The sequence below is a fragment of the Gorilla gorilla genome, chromosome 20, assembly GCF_029281585.2.
Source record: "Gorilla gorilla gorilla isolate KB3781 chromosome 20, NHGRI_mGorGor1-v2.1_pri, whole genome shotgun sequence".
Classification (NCBI taxonomy): domain Eukaryota; kingdom Metazoa; phylum Chordata; class Mammalia; order Primates; family Hominidae; genus Gorilla; species Gorilla gorilla.
Genome location: NC_073244.2, coordinates 67,045,158 through 67,063,570, shown reverse-complemented (window position 1 = coordinate 67,063,570; position 18,413 = coordinate 67,045,158). Strand labels below are relative to the sequence as shown.

Sequence of the window (18,413 nt, the reverse complement as noted above, 5' to 3'; positions counted from 1 at the left end):
GAGACACACAAGAAGAGAGAGAGGAAGAAAGAAGGAGAGAGAGGAAGAGGAAGGGAGAGGAAGACAGAAAGAGGGAGAGAGGAGAGAAAGAGACAAGAAGAGAGAGGAAGAAAAAAGAGGAAGAGAGAGGGAGAGAGGAAGACAGAAGGAGGGAGAGGGAGAGAGAGAGGAAGAGAGGAAAGAGAAAGGAAGAGAAAGAGAGAGATGTGAGAGAGGGAGAGAGAGAGAGAAAAGAGGACAGAGGAAGAGAGAGAAAGGAAGAGAGAGGGAGAGAGAGAGAGAAAAGAGGACAGAGGAAGAGAGAGAAAGAGAGGAAGAGAGAGGAAGAGAGAGGGAGAGAGGGAGAGAAGACAGAGAGGGAGAGAGGAAGAGAAAAGGAGAGAGAGAGGAGAGATAGAGAAGAACGGGAAAGGAGAGATAGAATGTGAATGAGAATTGGGTGCCTTAAACCCTCTGATGGGGAAAGCAAAGGGCATTGTGGGAGAATCCTCTCAGCACCTGGGACAGCACCCAATGCTGATCAGGAACTTGTTAACAACCAGGAAAATGGTAAAGAGGTGGACAGCCCACCTGGAGTCCAAATAGATGTTCTAACTCCGTTGGGTGTGTCTGGGAATCAGGTAGGAGATCCTCAGAGGAGGAATATGCATGCATTGTTCTCTTTATAATAACCATATTAACAGCCAGCAATGTTCTGGCACTTACTATGGATTAAGTCCTTGTTATGAATGACTTCATGCCATCCTTCCAAATTCAGTGACAGATAGCTGGGTGCAGTGGCTCACGCTTTGTAATCCCAGCACTTTGGGAGGCTGAGGCAGGTGGATCACCTGAGGCCTGGAGTTCGAAACCAGCCTGGCCAACATGGCGAAACCCCGTCTCTACTAAAAATACAAAAATCAGCCAGGTGTGGCGGCGAGCGCCTGTAATCCCAGCTACTCATGAGGCTGAGGCAGGAGACTTGCTTGAACCCAGGAGGCAGAGGTTGCAGTGAGCTGAGATTGCACCACTGCGCTCCAGCCTGGGCATCGGAGAGAGACTCTCAAACAGGAGCTGGCGAACTGTGGCGCACTGCTTATTTTTGTAAATAAAGTTTTATGGGAACACAGCTGTGCTCACTTGTTTTCATATCATCTGTGGCTGCTTCCCAGCTCCTCTGGCAGAGGAGGTGCAACAGCCACTGTGTGGGTCACAAAGCTGAAATTATTTACTATCTGGCTGTTTGTAGAAAAAGTTTGCTGATCTCTGTCCTGGAAGTCAATGATATTAGGATTTCAGTTTACAGAAAAGGAGAAAAAGACAGAGAAAAACAGTGTTGTTTTTTTTTCAAGGTTGAGAAAATGAACATCTGAACCAATTGCCCATGTTATTAAATTTAAACATTTATTATTATTATTTTTGAGACGGGGTCTTGCTCTGTCACCCAGGCTGGGGTGCAGTGGTGCAATCATGGCTTATCATAGCCTTGACCTCCTGGGCTCAAGCAAACCTCCCACCTCAGCCTCCCAAGTAGCTGAGGGTGCAGATGCGTGCCACCAAACCTGCTAATTTTTGTATTTTTTGTAGAGATAAGGTTTTGCCGTGTTGTCCAGGCCGCTCTCAAACTCCTGGGCTCATACTATTCTCCACTTTGGCCTCCCAAAGTGCTGGGATTACAGGCATGAACCACCATGCCCAGTCTAAAATTTTTCTTTATTTTTAGTTTGGTAAAATATGCATAAAGTAAAATTTACCATCTTAATCATTTTAAGTGTACAATTCAGTAATGTTAAGTATATTCATATTGTTGTGCAACCATCACCACCGTCCACCTTCAGGTCTTTTTTTATTTTGCAAAACAAACTCTGTATCTATTAAAAAACAGCTTCCCGGCCGGGTGCGGTGGCTCATGCCTGTAATCCCAGCACTTTGGGTGGGCGAGGCAGGTGGATCACCTGAGGACAGGAGCTCGAGACCAGCCTGGCCAACAGGGTGAAACCTCGTCTCTACTAAAAATACAAAAATTACCTGGGCTTGGTGGCGGGCACCTGTAATCCCAGCAACTCGGGAGGCTGAGGCAGGAGAAAGGCTTGAATTCGGGAGGCAGAGGTTGCGATGAGCCAAGATCACGCCACTGCGCTCCAGCCTCGGCGACAGAGTAAGACTCCGTCTCAAAAACAACAACAACAACGGCTTCTGGTGTGGTGCGGTGGCTCACACCTGTAATCCCAGAACTTTGGGAGGGTGAGGCAGGTAGATCACCTGAGGTCAGGAGTTTGAGACCAACCTGGCCAACATGGTGAAACCCCATCTCTACTAAAAATACAAAAATTAGCCGGGTGTGGTGGCACGTGCCTGTAGCCCCAGCTACTGGGGAGGCTGAGGCAGGAGAATTGCTTGAACCTGGGAGGCAGAGGTTGCAGTGAGCTGAGATCGCCCACTGCTCTCCAGCCTGGGTGACACAGTGAGACTCTGTCTCTCAAAAAACAAAACAAAACAAAACAAACAAACAAAAACAAATCCTGTGACTTCCCAATCTCATCTCCTCCAGCCCCTTGCAGCCACCACTCTGTTTTCTGTCTCTATGAATTTGACTCCTCCAAGTGCCTCTTATACAGCATTTGGCATTGTGTAACTGGTTTAATACGTTTGAGATGGTGAGAGCTTAAGGTCTACAGGACTAAGGTTTTTTTTTTTTTTTTTTTTTTTTTTTTTTGACAGAATTTCACTCTGTCGCCAGGCTGGAATGCAGTAGGGCAATCTCGGCTCACTGCAACCTCCACCTCCCGAGTTCAAGTGATGCTCCTGCTTCAGCCTCCTGAGTAGCTGGGACTACAGGTGAGTGCCACCACATCCAGCTAATTTTTGTATTTTTAGTAGAGACAGGGTTTCACCATGTTGGCCAGGCTGGTATCGATCTCCTGACCTCGTGATCCATCCGTCTCGGCCTCCCAAAGTGCTGGGATTACAGGCGTGAGCCACCGTGCCCGGCCATGGACTAAGGTCTTAAAATAGCTCTTCCTGCCTGTATAATCTCCATTATGGCAGGGCTCATATAAGAAGATGACAGTTCATCTGATGGGGAAGAAAACTTACTCCTAGTTAGATTGGGTTGAATTCTTCCCTGTTTCCAGAGGTGTCTGCTCCTGGCACCTCAGGCACTGTCAGGGGTAGGAGGTGGTGATCAGATACGCTCGCTGTGAGCAGTGCAAGGGGAAGCAGGTGCCCAGAGGTGCATCCCAGTTTGGTGGGGGTGACAAACATGGACAGGTAAGTGCAGGAGTGTGTGCAATACTCAATCTAAGAAAGGTAGTTCAGGCAGAGTTCAGGGAAGATATCTCTGTGCAGGGCCAGACATGGGGATGAGATTCTGATAATTTGGGAATGAATCAGGCCCCCAGCCCCTCCTCCCTCAGACTCAGGAGTCCAGGCACCCGCCCCTCCTCCCTCGGACCCAGAAGTCCATGCTCCCAGTCCCTCCTCCCTTGGACCCAGGAGTCCAGGCCCCCAGCCCCTCCTCCCTCAGACCCAGGAGTCCAAGCCCCCAGCCGCCTTCTCCTGCAGGACCCCAGGAGCTTGGGTACCCACAGGCTACTAGATCCTTGTTTCTGTGCATGGAAATTCTCAAATTATCCCCAAAAGTCTATGAAGAAGGTAAACACACATTTCCAGATGAGGGAATAGGCTGATATAGTTGAAAGACACACAGAGGGTCACAGTCTGGAATTGACAGTGGTGGGATTCGAACCTATTTCACTCCAGAACTGCGTAGCGCCTTATACGGTGCGGCAAGTGTGACGTCATTGGAACAACCCATAGGCCCCGCCCCCGGACGCAGCCACGCCCACAGGCTCCTGAAACCACCACTCCCAGCTGTGACAGCGCTCAGGACCGATGCTCATAGGTCCCGTCCCTAGGATCCCCGCCCCCTCCGCCCGCGCCCCGCCCCTCGCAGCCCAGTTCCGGACGCGGGCCCAGCCGCGGCTGCGCCTCCGCTCGCGTGTGGCTGCGTCGCGCGCTCTTCTTCGGAGCTCCCCAGGTGGCTGGTGTGCAGCAAGCTCCGCGCCGACCCCTGACGCCTGTCCCCGGCCCGGCATGAGCCGCTACCTGCTGCCGCTGTCGGCGCTGGGCACGGTAGCAGGCGCCGCCGTGCTGCTCAAGTGAGTGCATTCTAGCCCCGCGTGCGCGGTCAAGGCGGGCCCCCAGCGCAGGGGCCGGGAAGGCGGCGGAGACCCCCGCCGCTCGCACCCGGTCCAGGCCCCGTAGCTCCCGACCCGCAGTGCCCGCCCGGCGTGGGGCAAACCTGCGCTCTGGCCGGCCAGGTCACCGGCCCAAGGTCACTCGGAGGGAAGGGCGAGCCTGGGCCCTTGTAAATGTTGCTTTCCTTCCAGACTTTTAAACTCTTTATTTTGTTGTTTTGTATTATTTATTTGTTCGTTTATTTTTAAAGGCAGAATCTGGCTCTGTCGCCCAGGCTGGAGTGCAGTGGCGCGATCTTGGCTCACTGCAGCCTTGACCTCCTGGGCTCAGGTGATCCTCCCACCTTGGCGTCCCCAGGAGCTGAGATCACAGGTGCGCCACCACGCCCGGCTAATTTTTGTATTTTTCGTAGAGACGGGGTTTTGCCATGTTGGCCAGGCTGGTCTCAAACACCTGCCCTCAGGTGATCCGCCTGCCTCGGCCTCCAAAGTGCTGGGATTACAGACGTGAGCCACCTCGCCCAGCCTACTTAATTTAAACTTTCTTAAAAATTAGCCTCAGTGGCTGGTGGCCACTGTATTGCATGGTGCCCTTCTCTCCTGTGGGTGCAGTGCTGTTTACCTGCTCAGCCTCCTGTTGCTGGACACTATCTTGTTTCCAGCGTTAGCCTCTGTGGGACATGGGTGTGGTGGGCAGAGTCGTGACTCCGTAGAGGGGTCCACGTCCTAATCCGCGGAAGGTGTGACTACATTACCTCACGTGTCAGAGGTTCTCGCTGATGTGTTAAGCATCTTTTTTTTTTTTGAGACAGAGTTTCGCTGTTGTTGCCCAGGCTGGAGTGCAATGGCACGACCTTGGCTCACCACAACCTCCACCTCCCGGGTTCAAGCGATTGTCGGGCCTCAGCCTCCTGAGTAGCTGGGATTACAGGCATGTGCCACCACGCCGGTCTAATTTTGTATTTTTAGTAGAGACGAGGTTTCTCCATGTTGGTCAGGCTGGTCTTGAGCTCCCGACCAAAGGGGATCTGGCCACCTTGGCCTCCCAAAGTGCTGGGGTCACGGGCGTGAGCCACCGTGCCCGGCCAAGTGAAGGATCTTATGATTATCATGTAGTCTTTTTTTTTTTTGGAGACAGGGTCTCTCTGTCACCCAGGCTGGAGTGCAGTCATGCTGTCACAGCTCACTGCAGCCTCACCCTCCCTGGGCTCAGGTGGTCCTCCCACTTCAGCCTCACCGAGTAGCTGACTCTACAGGCGTGCACCACCAAGCCCTGCTAATTTTTGTATTTTTAGTAGAGATGGGGTGTCAGCATGTTGGCCATGGCTGGTCTCGAACTCCTGACCTCAAGTGATCCTCCCGCCTTGGCCTCCCAAAGTGCTGGGATTACAGGTGTGAGGCACTGTGCCGGGCCTGCCTTGTAGTCTTATAGGGTCCTTATAAGAGGGAGCAGGAGGCTCATTCAGAGGGGAGATGGAAGAGAGAAGGAGAGGTTGTCGGGTGTGGTGGCTCACGCCTGTAATTGCAGCACTTTGGGAGGCCAAGGCAGGCGGATCACAAGGTCAGGAGTTCGAGACCAGCCTGACCAACGTGGTAAAACTCTGTCTCTACTAAAAATACAAAAGAAATTAGCCAGGTGTGGTGGCATGTGCCTGTAATCCCAGCCACTCAGGAGGCTAAGGCAGGAGAATCGCTTGAACCTGTGAGGCGAAGGTTACAGTGAGCTGAGATTGCGCCACTGCACTCCAGCCTGGGCCACAGAGCGAGACTCTGTCTCAAAAATAAATAAGTAAATAAATAAATAAAGGAGAGGTTCCAGTGAGGATGCAGGTTGAAGATGGAGGCGGGGCCAAGAGTGGAGGAACGTGGCGGTCTGTAGGAGCTGGAAGTGGATTCTTCCCTAGAGCCTCCAGAAGGAACCTGACTCTGCCAATACCTTGATTTATTCCAGTGAGACATGTTTTGGACTCTTGACCTGCCGAACTGGAGGAGGATGCACTTATGTGGTTTTAAGCCACTGAGTCTGTGGTAATGCGTACAGCAGCCATGGGAATCTCGTGCAGCGGGTGTTTTAAATTTAAATTTAAATTTTTTTGAGACAGAGTCTCACTCTGTTGCCCAGGCTGGCACCATTTCGACTCACTGCAACCTCTGCCTTCCAGGTTCGAGCAATTCTCGTGCCTCAGCCCCCTGAGTAGCTGAGATTACAGGTGTGCACCACCACGCCTGTGAAGGGGTGGCCTGCCCCTCCACACCTGTGGGTATTTCTAGTTGGGTGGGACGAGAGACTGAGAAAAGAAATAAGACACAGACAAAGTATAGAGAAACAACAGTGGGCCCAGGGGACCGGCACCAGCACCGGCCTCTGAGTTCCCTCAGTTTTTATTGATTATTATCTTCATTACTTCAGCAAAAAGGAATGTAGTAGGACAGCAGGGTGATAATAAGGAGAAGGTCAACAAAAAAACATGTGAGCAAAAGAATCTATGACGTAATTAAGTTCAAGGGAAGGTACTATGCCTGGACGTGCATGTAGGCCAGATTTATGTTTCTCTCCACCCAAACATCTCAGCGGAGTAAATAACAAGGCAGCATTGCTGCAAACATGTGTCGCCTCCCACCGTAGGGCGGTTTTTCTCCTGTCTCAGAATTGAACAGATGTACAATCGGGTTTTATACCGAGACATTCAGTTCCCAGGGGCAGGCAGGAGACAGTGGCCTTCCTCTATCTCAACTGCAAGAGGCCTTCCTCTTTGACTAATCCACCTCAGCACACCCTTTACGGGTGTTGGGCTGGGGGACGGTCAGGTCTTTCTCATCCCACGAGGCCATATTTCAGACTATCCCATGGGGAGAAACCTTGGACAATACCCCGTGTTCAAGGGCAGAGGTCCCTGCAGCTTTCTGCAGTGCATCGTGCCCCTGGTTTATTGAGACGAGACAGGCGGTGACTTTTACCAAGTATACTGCTTGGAAATGTTGTGTTAACAAGGCACGTCTTGCACAGCCCTAGATCCCTTAAACCTTGATTTCATACAACACAGGTTTTTGTGAGCTCCAGATTGGGTCAGAGTGGCTGGGTCAAAGCTACAAATTAACAACATCTCAGCAAAGCAATTGTTCGAAGTACAGGTCTTTTTCAAAATGGAGTCTCTTATGTCTTTCTTTTCTATATAGACACAGTAACAGTCTGATCTCTCTTTTCCCTACATGCCTGGCTAATTTTTGTATTTTTAGTAGAGACAGGGTCTCGCCATGTTTGCCAGGCTGGACTCGAACTCCTGACCTCAAGTGATCCGCCACCCCCCCCCCCCACCAAACTTTGGCCTCCCAAAGTGCTGGGATTACAGGCGCGAGCTACCTCACCTGGCCGGGAATCTCATGCAGTGAGCATTTATAAAATAACGACTGTCACTTGCTGAAGGCGTTCCACACACCAGACACGGGGTGGAGCCATTTATGGAGAACATGACAGAGATCCCGTGGTGTGATGTGCTGATGTCTGTGTTTCAGTTGGGGTATGTGAGTGAGCTCAGACAGGGTTGCCTGAGATCATTCAGTCAGGGGCACGTGGGGTGAGAGTGGGCCCACAGGACTGACGGTGCCGCTTCTCACCCTCAGGGACTATGTCACCGGTGGGGCTTGCCCCAGCAAGGCCACCATCCCTGGGAAGACGGTCATCGTGACGGGCGCCAACACAGGCATCGGGAAGCAGACTGCCTTGGAACTGGCCAGGAGAGGTAAAATCTCCCCTGCTTTGGCTCTCAGAGAGATATCTGCACATCCATGCTCATTGCAGCATTATTCACAGTCCAGAGGTGGAAAGAACCCAGGCACCCATCCACAGATGAACAGGGAAACAAAATGTGGCTTCTATAGACAGGGGCATATGATTCAGCCTTAAAAAGGAAGGGCATTCTGGCCGGGCACGGTGGCGCACGCCTGTAATCTCAGCACTTTGGGAGGCCGAAGCTGGCGGATCACGAGGTCAGGAGTTCGAGACCAGCCTAACCAACATGGTGAAACCCCCTCTCTACTAAAAATACAAAAATTAGCCAGGAGTTGTGGTGGGCACCTGTAGTCCCAGCTACTTGGGAGGCTGAAGCAGGAGAATCGCTTGAACCTGAGAGGCAGGGGTTGCAGTGAGCAGAGATGGCGCCACTGCACTCCAGCCTGGGTGACAGAGTGAGACTCAAAAACAAAACAAAGCAAAACAAAAAAAAGGGCATTGAAACAGATGAACCTTGAGGACATTCCATGAAGTGAAATAAGCCAGTCGACAGAAGAGCAAATACGGTATGATTCCACTTATAGGAGCTACCTACAGTTAAATTCATAGAGAAGTTTGAATGGTGCTTGCCAGGGGTCAGGAGGGGAGGGGAGAATGGGGAGTTACTGTTTAATGGAAACGGAAGTTTAGTTTGGGAAGATGAAACAATTTGAGAGATGGATGGTTGTAATGGTTGCACAACATTAGGAATTATTATTATTGTTTTTTTTTGAGATGGAGTTTTGCTCTTGTCGCCCAGGCTGGAGTGCAGTGGCATGATCTTGGCTCACTGCAACCTTCGCCTCCTGGGTTCAAGCGATTCTCCTGCCTCAGCCACCCGAGTAGCTGGGATTACAGGCATGCAACACCACGCCCAGCTAAGTTTGTAATGTGTTGGCCAGGCTGGTCTTGAACTCCTGACCTCAGGTGTTCCACCTGCCTTGGTCTCCCAAAGTGCTGGGATTACAGGTGTGAGCCACCGTGCCCGGCCCAGCCATAAATGTTTTTAATACCAATGAACTGGACACTTAAAAATGGCTAAGAGGGCGGGTCTCGGTAGCTCACATCTATAATTCCAGCACTTTTGGAGGCTGAGGCAGGAGGATCACTTGAGGCCAGGGGTTCCAGACCAGCCTGGACACCACAGCAACATCCCCATCTCTACCAGAGTTAGCCAGGCATGCTGGCACAGGTGGTACCTATAGTCCCAGGTCACTTGAGCCTAGGACTTCAAGGCTGAATGAGCTATGATGGCGCCAGCACTCCAGCCGCGGCAGCAGAGTGAGACTGACTAAAAAAAAAAATACTAATAAACAAAAAGAAAAGGGGGTTAAGATGATAAATTTCAAGTGATTTGTATTTTACCACAACAAAAAAAATTGGAGGCTGGGCATTGTGGCTTATTTGTGATCCCAGTACTTTGGGAGGCCGCGGGGTGGATCACCTGAGGTCAGAAGTTCAAGACGAGCTTGGCTAACATGGTGAAACCCCTGTCTCTACTAAAAATAAAAAAAATAAAAAAAGTAAAAATTAGCTAGTTGTGGTGGCAGGCGCCTGTAATCCCAGCTACTCGGGAGGCTGAGGCAGGAGAATTGCTTGAACCCAGGAGGTGGAGGTTGCAGTGAGCCGAGATTGCGCCACTGCACTCCAGCCTGGGTGACAGAGTGAGACTCCATCTAAAAAAAAAAAAAGGAGAGGATGGGGAATCCTCTTGCCTTGGCCTCCCAAAGTCCTGGAATTACAGGTGTGAGCCACCGTGCCCGACCAATTCAGTGATGTTTAGTATAGTCACAGAATGATGCAACCATCTTTAAAATCAATCTTAGAACATCTGTTACCCTAGAAACCAACCTTGCTCACTTTAACTATCAAGCTGTAATTCCCTCTCCCCACCCCCAGCCCTAGAAAACCAATAATCTATTTTCTTTCTCTATGGATTTGCCTGTTCTGGGCCTTTCATAGGTGTGAAATCATATACATAGAATTCATGTAAATGGGATTGTATGCTGTGTGGTCTTTTGTGTCTGGTTTCTTTCCCCGAGCACAGTGTTTCTGACGGTCGTCCTTGCTGTAGCATGAGCCAGTGCTTCACTCCTTTTCACGGCCGTCTAATATTCCATCTCTATGGATGGACCACATTTTGTTGTCCCTTCATCCACAGATGGACATTTGGTTGTTTCTACCTTTTGGCTTTTGTGAAGAATGCCGCAGTGAACATTGGTGGATGTGTTTTTGTGTAGACGTATGTTTTCATTTCTCTGGGGTCAGTACCCAGGAGTGGATTATTAATTTAAATCTTTTTCCATCCTGGGTTTTCAGGAGGCAACATCATCCTGGCCTGCCGAGACATGGAGAAGTGTGAGGCGGCAGCAAAGGACATCCGCGGGGAGACCCTCAATCACCACGTCAACGCCCGGCACCTGGACTTGGCTTCCCTCAAGTCTATCCGAGAGTTTGCAGCAAAGATCATTGAAGGTAGGAGGAGAAGGCTGGCCATGTGGGATGAGGACTGGGACAGGCGGCTCCCAGGGCCAGGCTCTGAGAAGTGAATGCAGCAAGCAAACTTTAGAGCAGAGTTTTGGCAAACTATGAGTTAGGGGCCGAGTCCAGTTGCTGCCTTTTTTTGTACAGCCTGCAAGCAACGACTTTATTTATTTATTTATTACTACTATTATTTTGAGAGGGAGTCTCACTCTGTCGGCCAGGCTGAGTGCAATGGCGCGATCTCGGCTCACTGTAACCTCTGCCTCCTGGGTTCAAGCGTGGACCTCAGCCTCCTGAGTAGCTGGGATTAAGATGCCCGCTACCATACCCTGCTACTTTTTGTATTTTTAGTAGAGACGGGGTTTCACCACGTTGGCCAGGCTGGTCTCGAACTCCTGACCTCAAGTGATCTGCTTCCCTCGGCCTCCCAAAGTGCTGGGATTACAGGTGTGAGCCACCACACCCTGCCTGAATAATTAGTTTGTTTGAGACAGGATCTGTCTCTGTCACCCAGGCTAGAGTGCAGTGGTGCAAACACAGCTCCTTGCAGCCTTGACCTCCTGGGCTCAAGTGATCCTCCTGCCTCAGACTCCTGAGTAGCTGGGGAAGCACGCCACCGCACCTGGCTAATTTTCTTTTTTCTTTTCTTTTTTTTTTGAGACAGGGTCTTGCTCTGTCACCCAGCCTGGAGTGCAGTGGTGTGGTGCAGTCATGGCTCACTGCAGTCTCAACCTGCTGGGCTCAAGGGATCCTCCCACTTCAGCCTCCCAAGTAGCTGGGAGTACAGGCATACGCCACCACACACAGCTAATTATTGTTTTATTGTTTTGTTTTGTTTTTAGAGCTGGGGTTTCACCATGTTGCTCAGGCTGGTCTCCAACTCCTGGGCTCAAGTGATCCACCCAGGTCGGCCTCCCACAGTGCTGGGATTACAGGTGTGAGCCACCGCACCTGACCTTATTAAGCATTTATTGATCAAGTGCCTTCCCCACCATGGTTAAAGAAATATGTGTTTGTTATGGGACATTTATAAAATACTGCAGTGTAAAGAAGACAGAACTGGCTGGGCACGGTGGCTCACGCCTGTAATCCCAGCACTTTGGGAGGCTGAGGCAGGTGGATCCCTTGAGGTCAGGAGTTCGAGACCAGCCTGGCCAACATGGTGAAACCCTGTCTCTACTAAAAATACAAAAATTAGCCAGGCACGGTGGTGCACACCTGTAATCTCAGCTACTCAGGGTGCTGAGGCAGGAGAATTGCTTGAACCCGGGAGGCGGAGGTTGCAGTGAGCTGAGATTGTGCCAGTGCACTCCAGCCTGGGTGACAGAGTGAGACTCTGTCTCAATAAAAAAGAAGACAGAACTAAACACCTTTGATCTGCAGCAGCCCCAGGAGAATCACTTTTATGCATCTTTCTAGTCTTGTTTCTAATAGGTTTGTGTATTTATGTATTTTTATGTAAAACTGGGACCATCCTCTAGCTTTTCTATTCTTGTTCATCTTTAAATAGACTCAAGAATACACTAAAATTATTTATTGTTTAGTTGACATGTACACTTGTATATATTATGTACAGCATGATGTACATTGTATACATTGTAGAATGGCTAAATCAAGCTAATTAGCATATGCATTACCTCAAATACTTACCTGTTTTTGTGGTGACCACATTTAAAATCTCTTCTCTTAGGATTGCTTGAGCTCAGGAGTTAGACACCAGCCTAGGAAACATAGTGAGACCTTGTGTGTACCAAAGATTAAAAAAAAAAAAAATTAGCCGGGCATCCTGGCATGTGCCTACAGTCCCAGCTACTCAGGAGGCTGAGGCAAGAGGATCACTTGAGCCCGGGAGTTCAAGGCTGCAGTGAGCCGTGTTTGTGCCACTGCACTCTAACCTGGATGACAGAGCAAGACCTTTTTTTTTTTTGAGATGGAGTCTTGCTCTGTCACCCAGGCTGGAGTGCAATGATGCGATCTTGGCTCACTGCAGCCTCCGCCTCCTGGGTTCAAGCGATTCTCCTGCCTCAGCCTCCCAAGACTATAGGCGTGTGCCAACATGCCCGGCTAATTTTTGTATTTTTAGTAGAGACGGGGTTTCACTATGTTGGCCAGGCTGGTCTCGAATTCCTGACCTTGTGATCCGCCTGCCTGAGCCTCCCAAAGTGCTGGGATTACAGTCATGAGCCACCATGCCCAGCTGCTTTGTTTCTTTTCTAGTCTGGCACTGAAAGGGCCAAAGCTTTCTTGTTCAGAGTCAATGTGCCCCACTCAGCTCAGTAAACGGGTACTCAGGAAATGAACAAGGAAAGGGGGAGTTGTGGGACCTCATTTATTTAGCAGACGTGATCTCAGACCTGACCAGGTACTGGAGGTGTGAGATGAACCAGAGCTGACCTTGTGCCACTCACAGCCCTAGCGAGGCAGGTGCAGGTGCACGTTCGTTGGTTCATTCATTCATTCATACTGAGCCCCTGCTTTGCCCTTGGGGATCAAGAAAGAGCCGGCACTGTTGTGGGGTAGGTGAGAGGCACTATGGTGAGATCACAAAGAACAGTGAGAGGGCAATGCCTCAGAGTCTCAGAGGTGGATGAACATTTATTAAGCACCTGCTGTGTACCAGGTACAGCACTGTCACCTTCATGCACACTGTCCCAGGCAATCCCACCCAGGGCGCCTCTGATCCTGTCTCTGGCTTGTGGAGACAGGTGTCTGGAACACTGAGGTCCCTGAGACAGTGAGGACCCAGGCTGGACACACCTGGCACACCTGGGCAGGTGATGCCTCCTCTCTTAGCCACACGTTCCTCTTCCGGGAAATGGAATAATAATTCCTTCTATTTTCTGGGATTCTCTAGAGGGTTTTTTTTTTTTTTTTTTGAGACGGTATCTTGCTTTGCTTTGTCGCCCAGGCTGGAGTGCAGTGGCACATCTCGGCTCACTCCAAGCTCCGCCTCCCGGGTTCATGCCATTCTCCTGCCTCAGCCTCCCGAGTGGTGGGGACTACAGGCGCCCGCCACCACGCCCAGCTAATTTTTTAGTAGATACAGGGTTTCACCGTGTTAGCCAGGATGGTCTCGATCTCCTGACCTCATGATCCGGCCACCTCGGCCTCCCAAAGTGCTGGGATTACAGGTGTGAGCCACCACACCCGGCCTCTCTAGAGGATTAAGTAAAGCTGTGTCTGTGACTTTTTTAGCAAATCAAGTACCAGCTTCTTGGTGTTTTCCTAAGATCAACAGCCAGGAATAAAGACATCAGTGGATTTAAAAATAGCGAAAATGGTCCATTTTATGTGGTGTGTATTCTACCACATTAGGGCAGGCCAGGTGCAGTGGTTCATGCCTGTCATCCCGGCACTTTGGGAGACAGAAGTTTTGGGAACATCACAGTTTGTGAGATGACACTCTGACAAAGCTGAAGCTGTGGCTCTTCCCAGCTCCAGACTAGAAAGAACGCAAAGCAAAGAGCCCCAGGAAGCAGGTACCCACAGCCTTGTTTATCAGGGAGTTTGAGATCAGCCTGGGCAACATAGCAAGACCTCATCTCTACAAAAAATACAAAACAATCAGGCAGGCGTGCGGGCGTGTTGGCTCACGCCTGTAATCCCAGCACTTTGGGAGGCTGAGGTGGGTGGATCACAAGGTCAGGAGATTGAGACCATCCTGGCCAACACGGTGAAACCCCTGTCTACTAAGAAATACAAAAAAATTAGCTGGGCGTGGTGGGGGGCACCTGTAACCCAGCTACTTGGGAGGCTGAGGCAGGAGAATGGCGTGAACCCGGGAGGTGGAGCTTGCAGTGAGCCGAGATGGCGCCACTGCACTCCCGCCTGGGTGACAGAGTGAGACTCCATCTCAAAAAAAAAAAAAAAATACAAAACAATTAGGCAGGCATGATGGTGTGCACTTGTAGTCCCAACTACTTGGGAGGTGGAGGTGGGAGGATTGCTTGAGCCTGGGAGGTTGAGGCTGCAGTGAGGGATTTTTTTTTTTTTTTTTTTTTTGAGACGGAGTTTTGCTCTTGTTGCCCAGGCTGGTGCAATGGCGGGATCTTGGCTCACTGCATCCTCCACCTCCTGGGTTCAAGTGATTCTCCTGCCTCAGCCTCCCGAGTAGCTGGGATTACAGGCATGCGCCACCACGCCCGGCTAATTTTGTATTTTTAGTAGAGACGGGGTTTCTTCATGTTGGTCAGGCTGCAACCTCCATCTCCTGGTTTCAAATAATTCTCCTGCCTCAGCCTCCTGAGTAGCTGGGATTACAGGTACCTGCCACGATGCCCGGCTACTTTTTTGTTTTAGGTAGAGACAGGGTTTCACCATGTTGGTCAGGCTGGTTGACCTCAGGTGATCTGCCCGCCTCGGCCTCCCAAAGTGCTGGGATTACAGATGTGAGCCACCGTGCCCGGCCTGCAGTGAGCTTTGATTGTACCACTGCACTCGGGGTGAGACCCTGTGTCCAAAAAAAAAAAAAAAAAGTTGAGGCAGTTCCCAGATAAACAAAACAACAGACCAGGCACTGTGGCCCATGCCTGTAATCCCAGCACTTTGGGAGGCTGAGGTGGGTGAATTGCTTGAGCTCAGAAATTCGAGACCAGCCTAGGCAACACAGCCAAACCCCATTTCTACAAAAAATTTTAAAAGTAGCTGCTTGTGGTGTCGGGCGCCTGTGGTTCAGCTATGTGGAAGGCTGAGGTGGGAGGATTGTTTGAGCCCTGGCGGCGGAGGTTGCTGTGAGCTGAGATCCTGCCACTGCAGCCTGGGCCACTGAGTGAGCTTACCTCTCATAAAAAGAAAAAAAAAAAAAACAGGCTGGGCATGGTGGCTCACACCTGTAATCCCAGCACTTTGGGAGGCAGAGGCGGGTGGATCACGAGGTGAAGAATTCAAGACCAGCTTGACCAAGATGGTGAAACCCCGTCTCTACTAAAAATGCAAAAATTAGCAGGGTGCGGTGGCAGGCACCTGTAATCCCAGTACTCGGGAGGCTGAGGCAGCAGGCAGCAGAATCGCTTGAACCCAGGCGGTAGAGGTTGCAGTGGGCCATGGGCCAAGATCACACCACTGCACTCCAGCCTGGGTGGCAGAGTGAGACTTCATCTCAAAAAAAAAAAGAAAACAAAACAAAACACCAGAAGCCGGCGGCACTCCTGGGCGCCCAGCTGTGAGCGGAGTCTCCCTGTCCCACCTTTGGGACTTACCCGGGCTGCGCCTGCTGCCTGCATTCCCCTTCCCTGGGTCTCCGCACGTGGGCCCTGCCTCATTTTCCTGGTCCCAGTTTCTGCGTCACCTCCCGAGAGGGGCCTCCTGTCAGCTTCCACGCAGCTCTGTCACGGGTAGATTCTCTCACGAGTGGAAGTGGCTCTCAGCTGCACTGGAATGTCCGGTCCACACGGACGGGGCCTCGGCTGTGCTGTCCACCTTGTATTTCCAGTGCCCAGTAATAGGTGCTTAGAAGATACTTACCGAATGGTAACTATACAGTTGTACGAGGCAGGTGATGTTGTTTTTTTTTTTTTTTTTTTTTTAACAAGGAGTAAACTGAGTCACAGAGAAGCGATGTGACTTGGCCAGGATCATGCAGCTGGTTGGGGTGGAGCCAGGCTTTGAACCCGTCTGTCCTGCTCCAGAGCTCGTATTCATGACGGGTGTGCTGCAACCCTCCTTCTCACACAGAGAACCAGACGGTGTCTCTCTGCGTTACGCACCGGACACCTAATTCACGATCCCCGCCGAAAACCACTTCGGGAGCATCATGAATTCCATTGTGTCCTCCACCCCCAAGGATAGGTTGGGATCCTGAACCCCCGTCCCTCAGCATGTGACCTCATTTAGAGGTGGGTGTTTACAGAGGTCCTGAAGTTAAAATGAGGTCATTAGGGTGGGCCCTAATCCAGTGACTGGTGTCCTTATGAAAAGCGGAGATTTGCGCACAGAAACAGACGTGCTAGCTGGGCATGGTGGCGCATGCCTGTGGCCCCAGCTACTTGGGAGGCTGAGCAAGAAGACTGCTTGAGCCTGGGAGGTTGAGGCAGCAGTGATTGCGCCACTGTACTCCAGCCCAGGTGTCAGATGGAGAGAGACCCTGTCTCAAGAAATATAAAAAATAGGCCAAGTGGACTGAGTGTGGTGGCTCACGCCTGCAGTCCCAGCACTTTGGGAGGCTGAGGCAGGTGGATCACGAGGTCAGGAGTGTGAGACTAGCCTGGCCAACATGGTGAAGCCCCGTCTCTACTAAAGATACAAAAAATTAACCAGGTGTGGTGGTGGATGCCTGTTGCCTGTAGTCCAGCTACTTGGGAGGCTGAGGCAGGAGAATTGTTTGAACCTGGGAGGCGGAGGTTGCAGTGAGCCAAGATGGCACCATTGCACTCCAGCCTGGGTGACAAGAGTGAAACTCCATCTCCCAAAAAAAAAAAAATATACGTTGGGGGCAGTGAAATTGCAGCACTCTGGGAGGCCAAAGCAGGAGGATTGCTTGAGGTCAAGAGTTTGAGACCAGCCTGGGCAACATAGACCATGTCTGAAAAATATATTAAAAAAGGAAAAATAAAAGAATAAAAAAAGAGACAGCTCCAAAGGGAGGAGGAAGGGAAGAGGGAGAGAGGAGATGGTCACCTGTGAGCCAAGGAGAGAGACCAGAGCAGATCCTCCCTGAGGGCCCTCAGAGGGAACCAGCCCTGCCCACACCTTGATCTGGGACTTCCAGCCTCCGGGACTGTGATTTTTTTTTTTTTTTTGAGATGGAGTTTCGCTCTTATTGCCCAGGATGGAGTGTAATGACGCAATCTCGGCTCACTGCACCCTCTGCCTCCTGGTTTCAAGCGATTCTCCCACCTCAGCCTCCTGAGTAGCTGGAATTACTGGTGCGTGCCACCACGCCTGGCTAATTTTGTATTTTTAGTAAAGACGCGGTTTCTCCATGTTGGCCAGGCTGGTCTCAAACTCCTGACCTCAGGTGATCTGCCCACCTCGGCCTCCCAAAGTGCTGGGATTACAGGCGTGAGCCACTGTGCCCGGCCAGGTCTGTGAGGTTTTAAACCACCTGTCTGTGGCACTTTGTTATGGAACCCGAGCTGAGTGGTACAGGTAGGAAGGCCCTGTGGTTCAGCGCGTTTTACAGCTGAGGAAACTGAGGCTGCAATCTCCATCTGTGTGTCCTTTGGTTGCTTCTGTGAGGTGGCAGGTTTGGGAATGAAACCACACCTGCGAACCTGTGGTGCCGGGGCTCCCACCGGTAACCTCCTGTTTTTGGCCTCGGGGCTCCGGCAGGAAAGAGTCCCAAGGCTTAGATGGAGGTGCGGAGGGCGTGTGAGTGTCCTGGGGCTGCTGTAACAATGTACTGCAAACCCAGTGGCTTACACCCTCAGACGTGCATTCCCTCACGGTTCCGGAAGCCGGCAGTCTGAATCACGGTGTCCCTGTGGCTGTGACCTGTGAGACGGGCCATAATCCTCCCAGCCTCTTCCACTTCCAGCGGGGGCGCCCACCCTCACCTTGGAGCTGTGCCTCTCCGGTCTTTGCCTCCGTCCACACATGGCCTTCTCCCCATGTGTCTCTGTCTCTGTTTTCCCTTCCTATAAGGACACCAGTCATTGGATTAGGGCTTACCCTAATGACCGCATCCTGACGTGGCCACTTCGGCACAGACCCTGTTTCCGGCCACATTCACGGGTTGTGGGAGCACAGGAGTGTTTCTGCTGGTGCCTCAGGCTGGGGGGTCTGTCCTCACCGGGATGTCTCCTTCTCCACCCCTCTCTTCCAGAGGAGGAGCGAGTGGACATTCTAATCAACAATGCGGGTGTGATGCGGTGCCCCCACTGGACCACCGAGGACGGCTTCGAGATGCAGTTTGGCGTTAACCACCTGGGTGAGGCCTGGGCAGGGGCTGCACCGTGGGTTCAAGCGATCCTCCCCCGTCGTCCTCCCAAAGTGCTGGGATTTTAGGTGTGAGTCAAAAGTGACCTTTTCATCATCCTGAATCC

The 18,413-nt window shown here is 51.3% G+C and overlaps 1 protein-coding gene across 3 annotated transcripts in view; it reads left to right on the top strand.

The window, feature by feature from the left end:
• Positions 1-3,671: 3,671 nt before the first annotated feature.
• Positions 3,672-18,413, top strand: part of RDH13 (retinol dehydrogenase 13) — a 48,830-nt gene continuing 34,088 nt past the window's right edge. The window contains exons 1-4 of one of the 3 annotated variants that reach the window (XM_055370573.2): positions 3,672-4,139; positions 7,800-7,918; positions 10,267-10,422; positions 18,194-18,298. In XM_055370573.2, the coding sequence (XP_055226548.1) occupies positions 3,874-4,139; positions 7,800-7,918; positions 10,267-10,422; positions 18,194-18,298 (646 nt within the window). In that variant the 5' untranslated portion in view covers positions 3,672-3,873. The remainder of the gene's footprint in view (positions 4,140-7,799; positions 7,919-10,266; positions 10,423-18,193; positions 18,299-18,413) is intronic. The other 2 variants (XM_055370574.2, XM_055370575.2) reach the window with 2 other exon arrangements.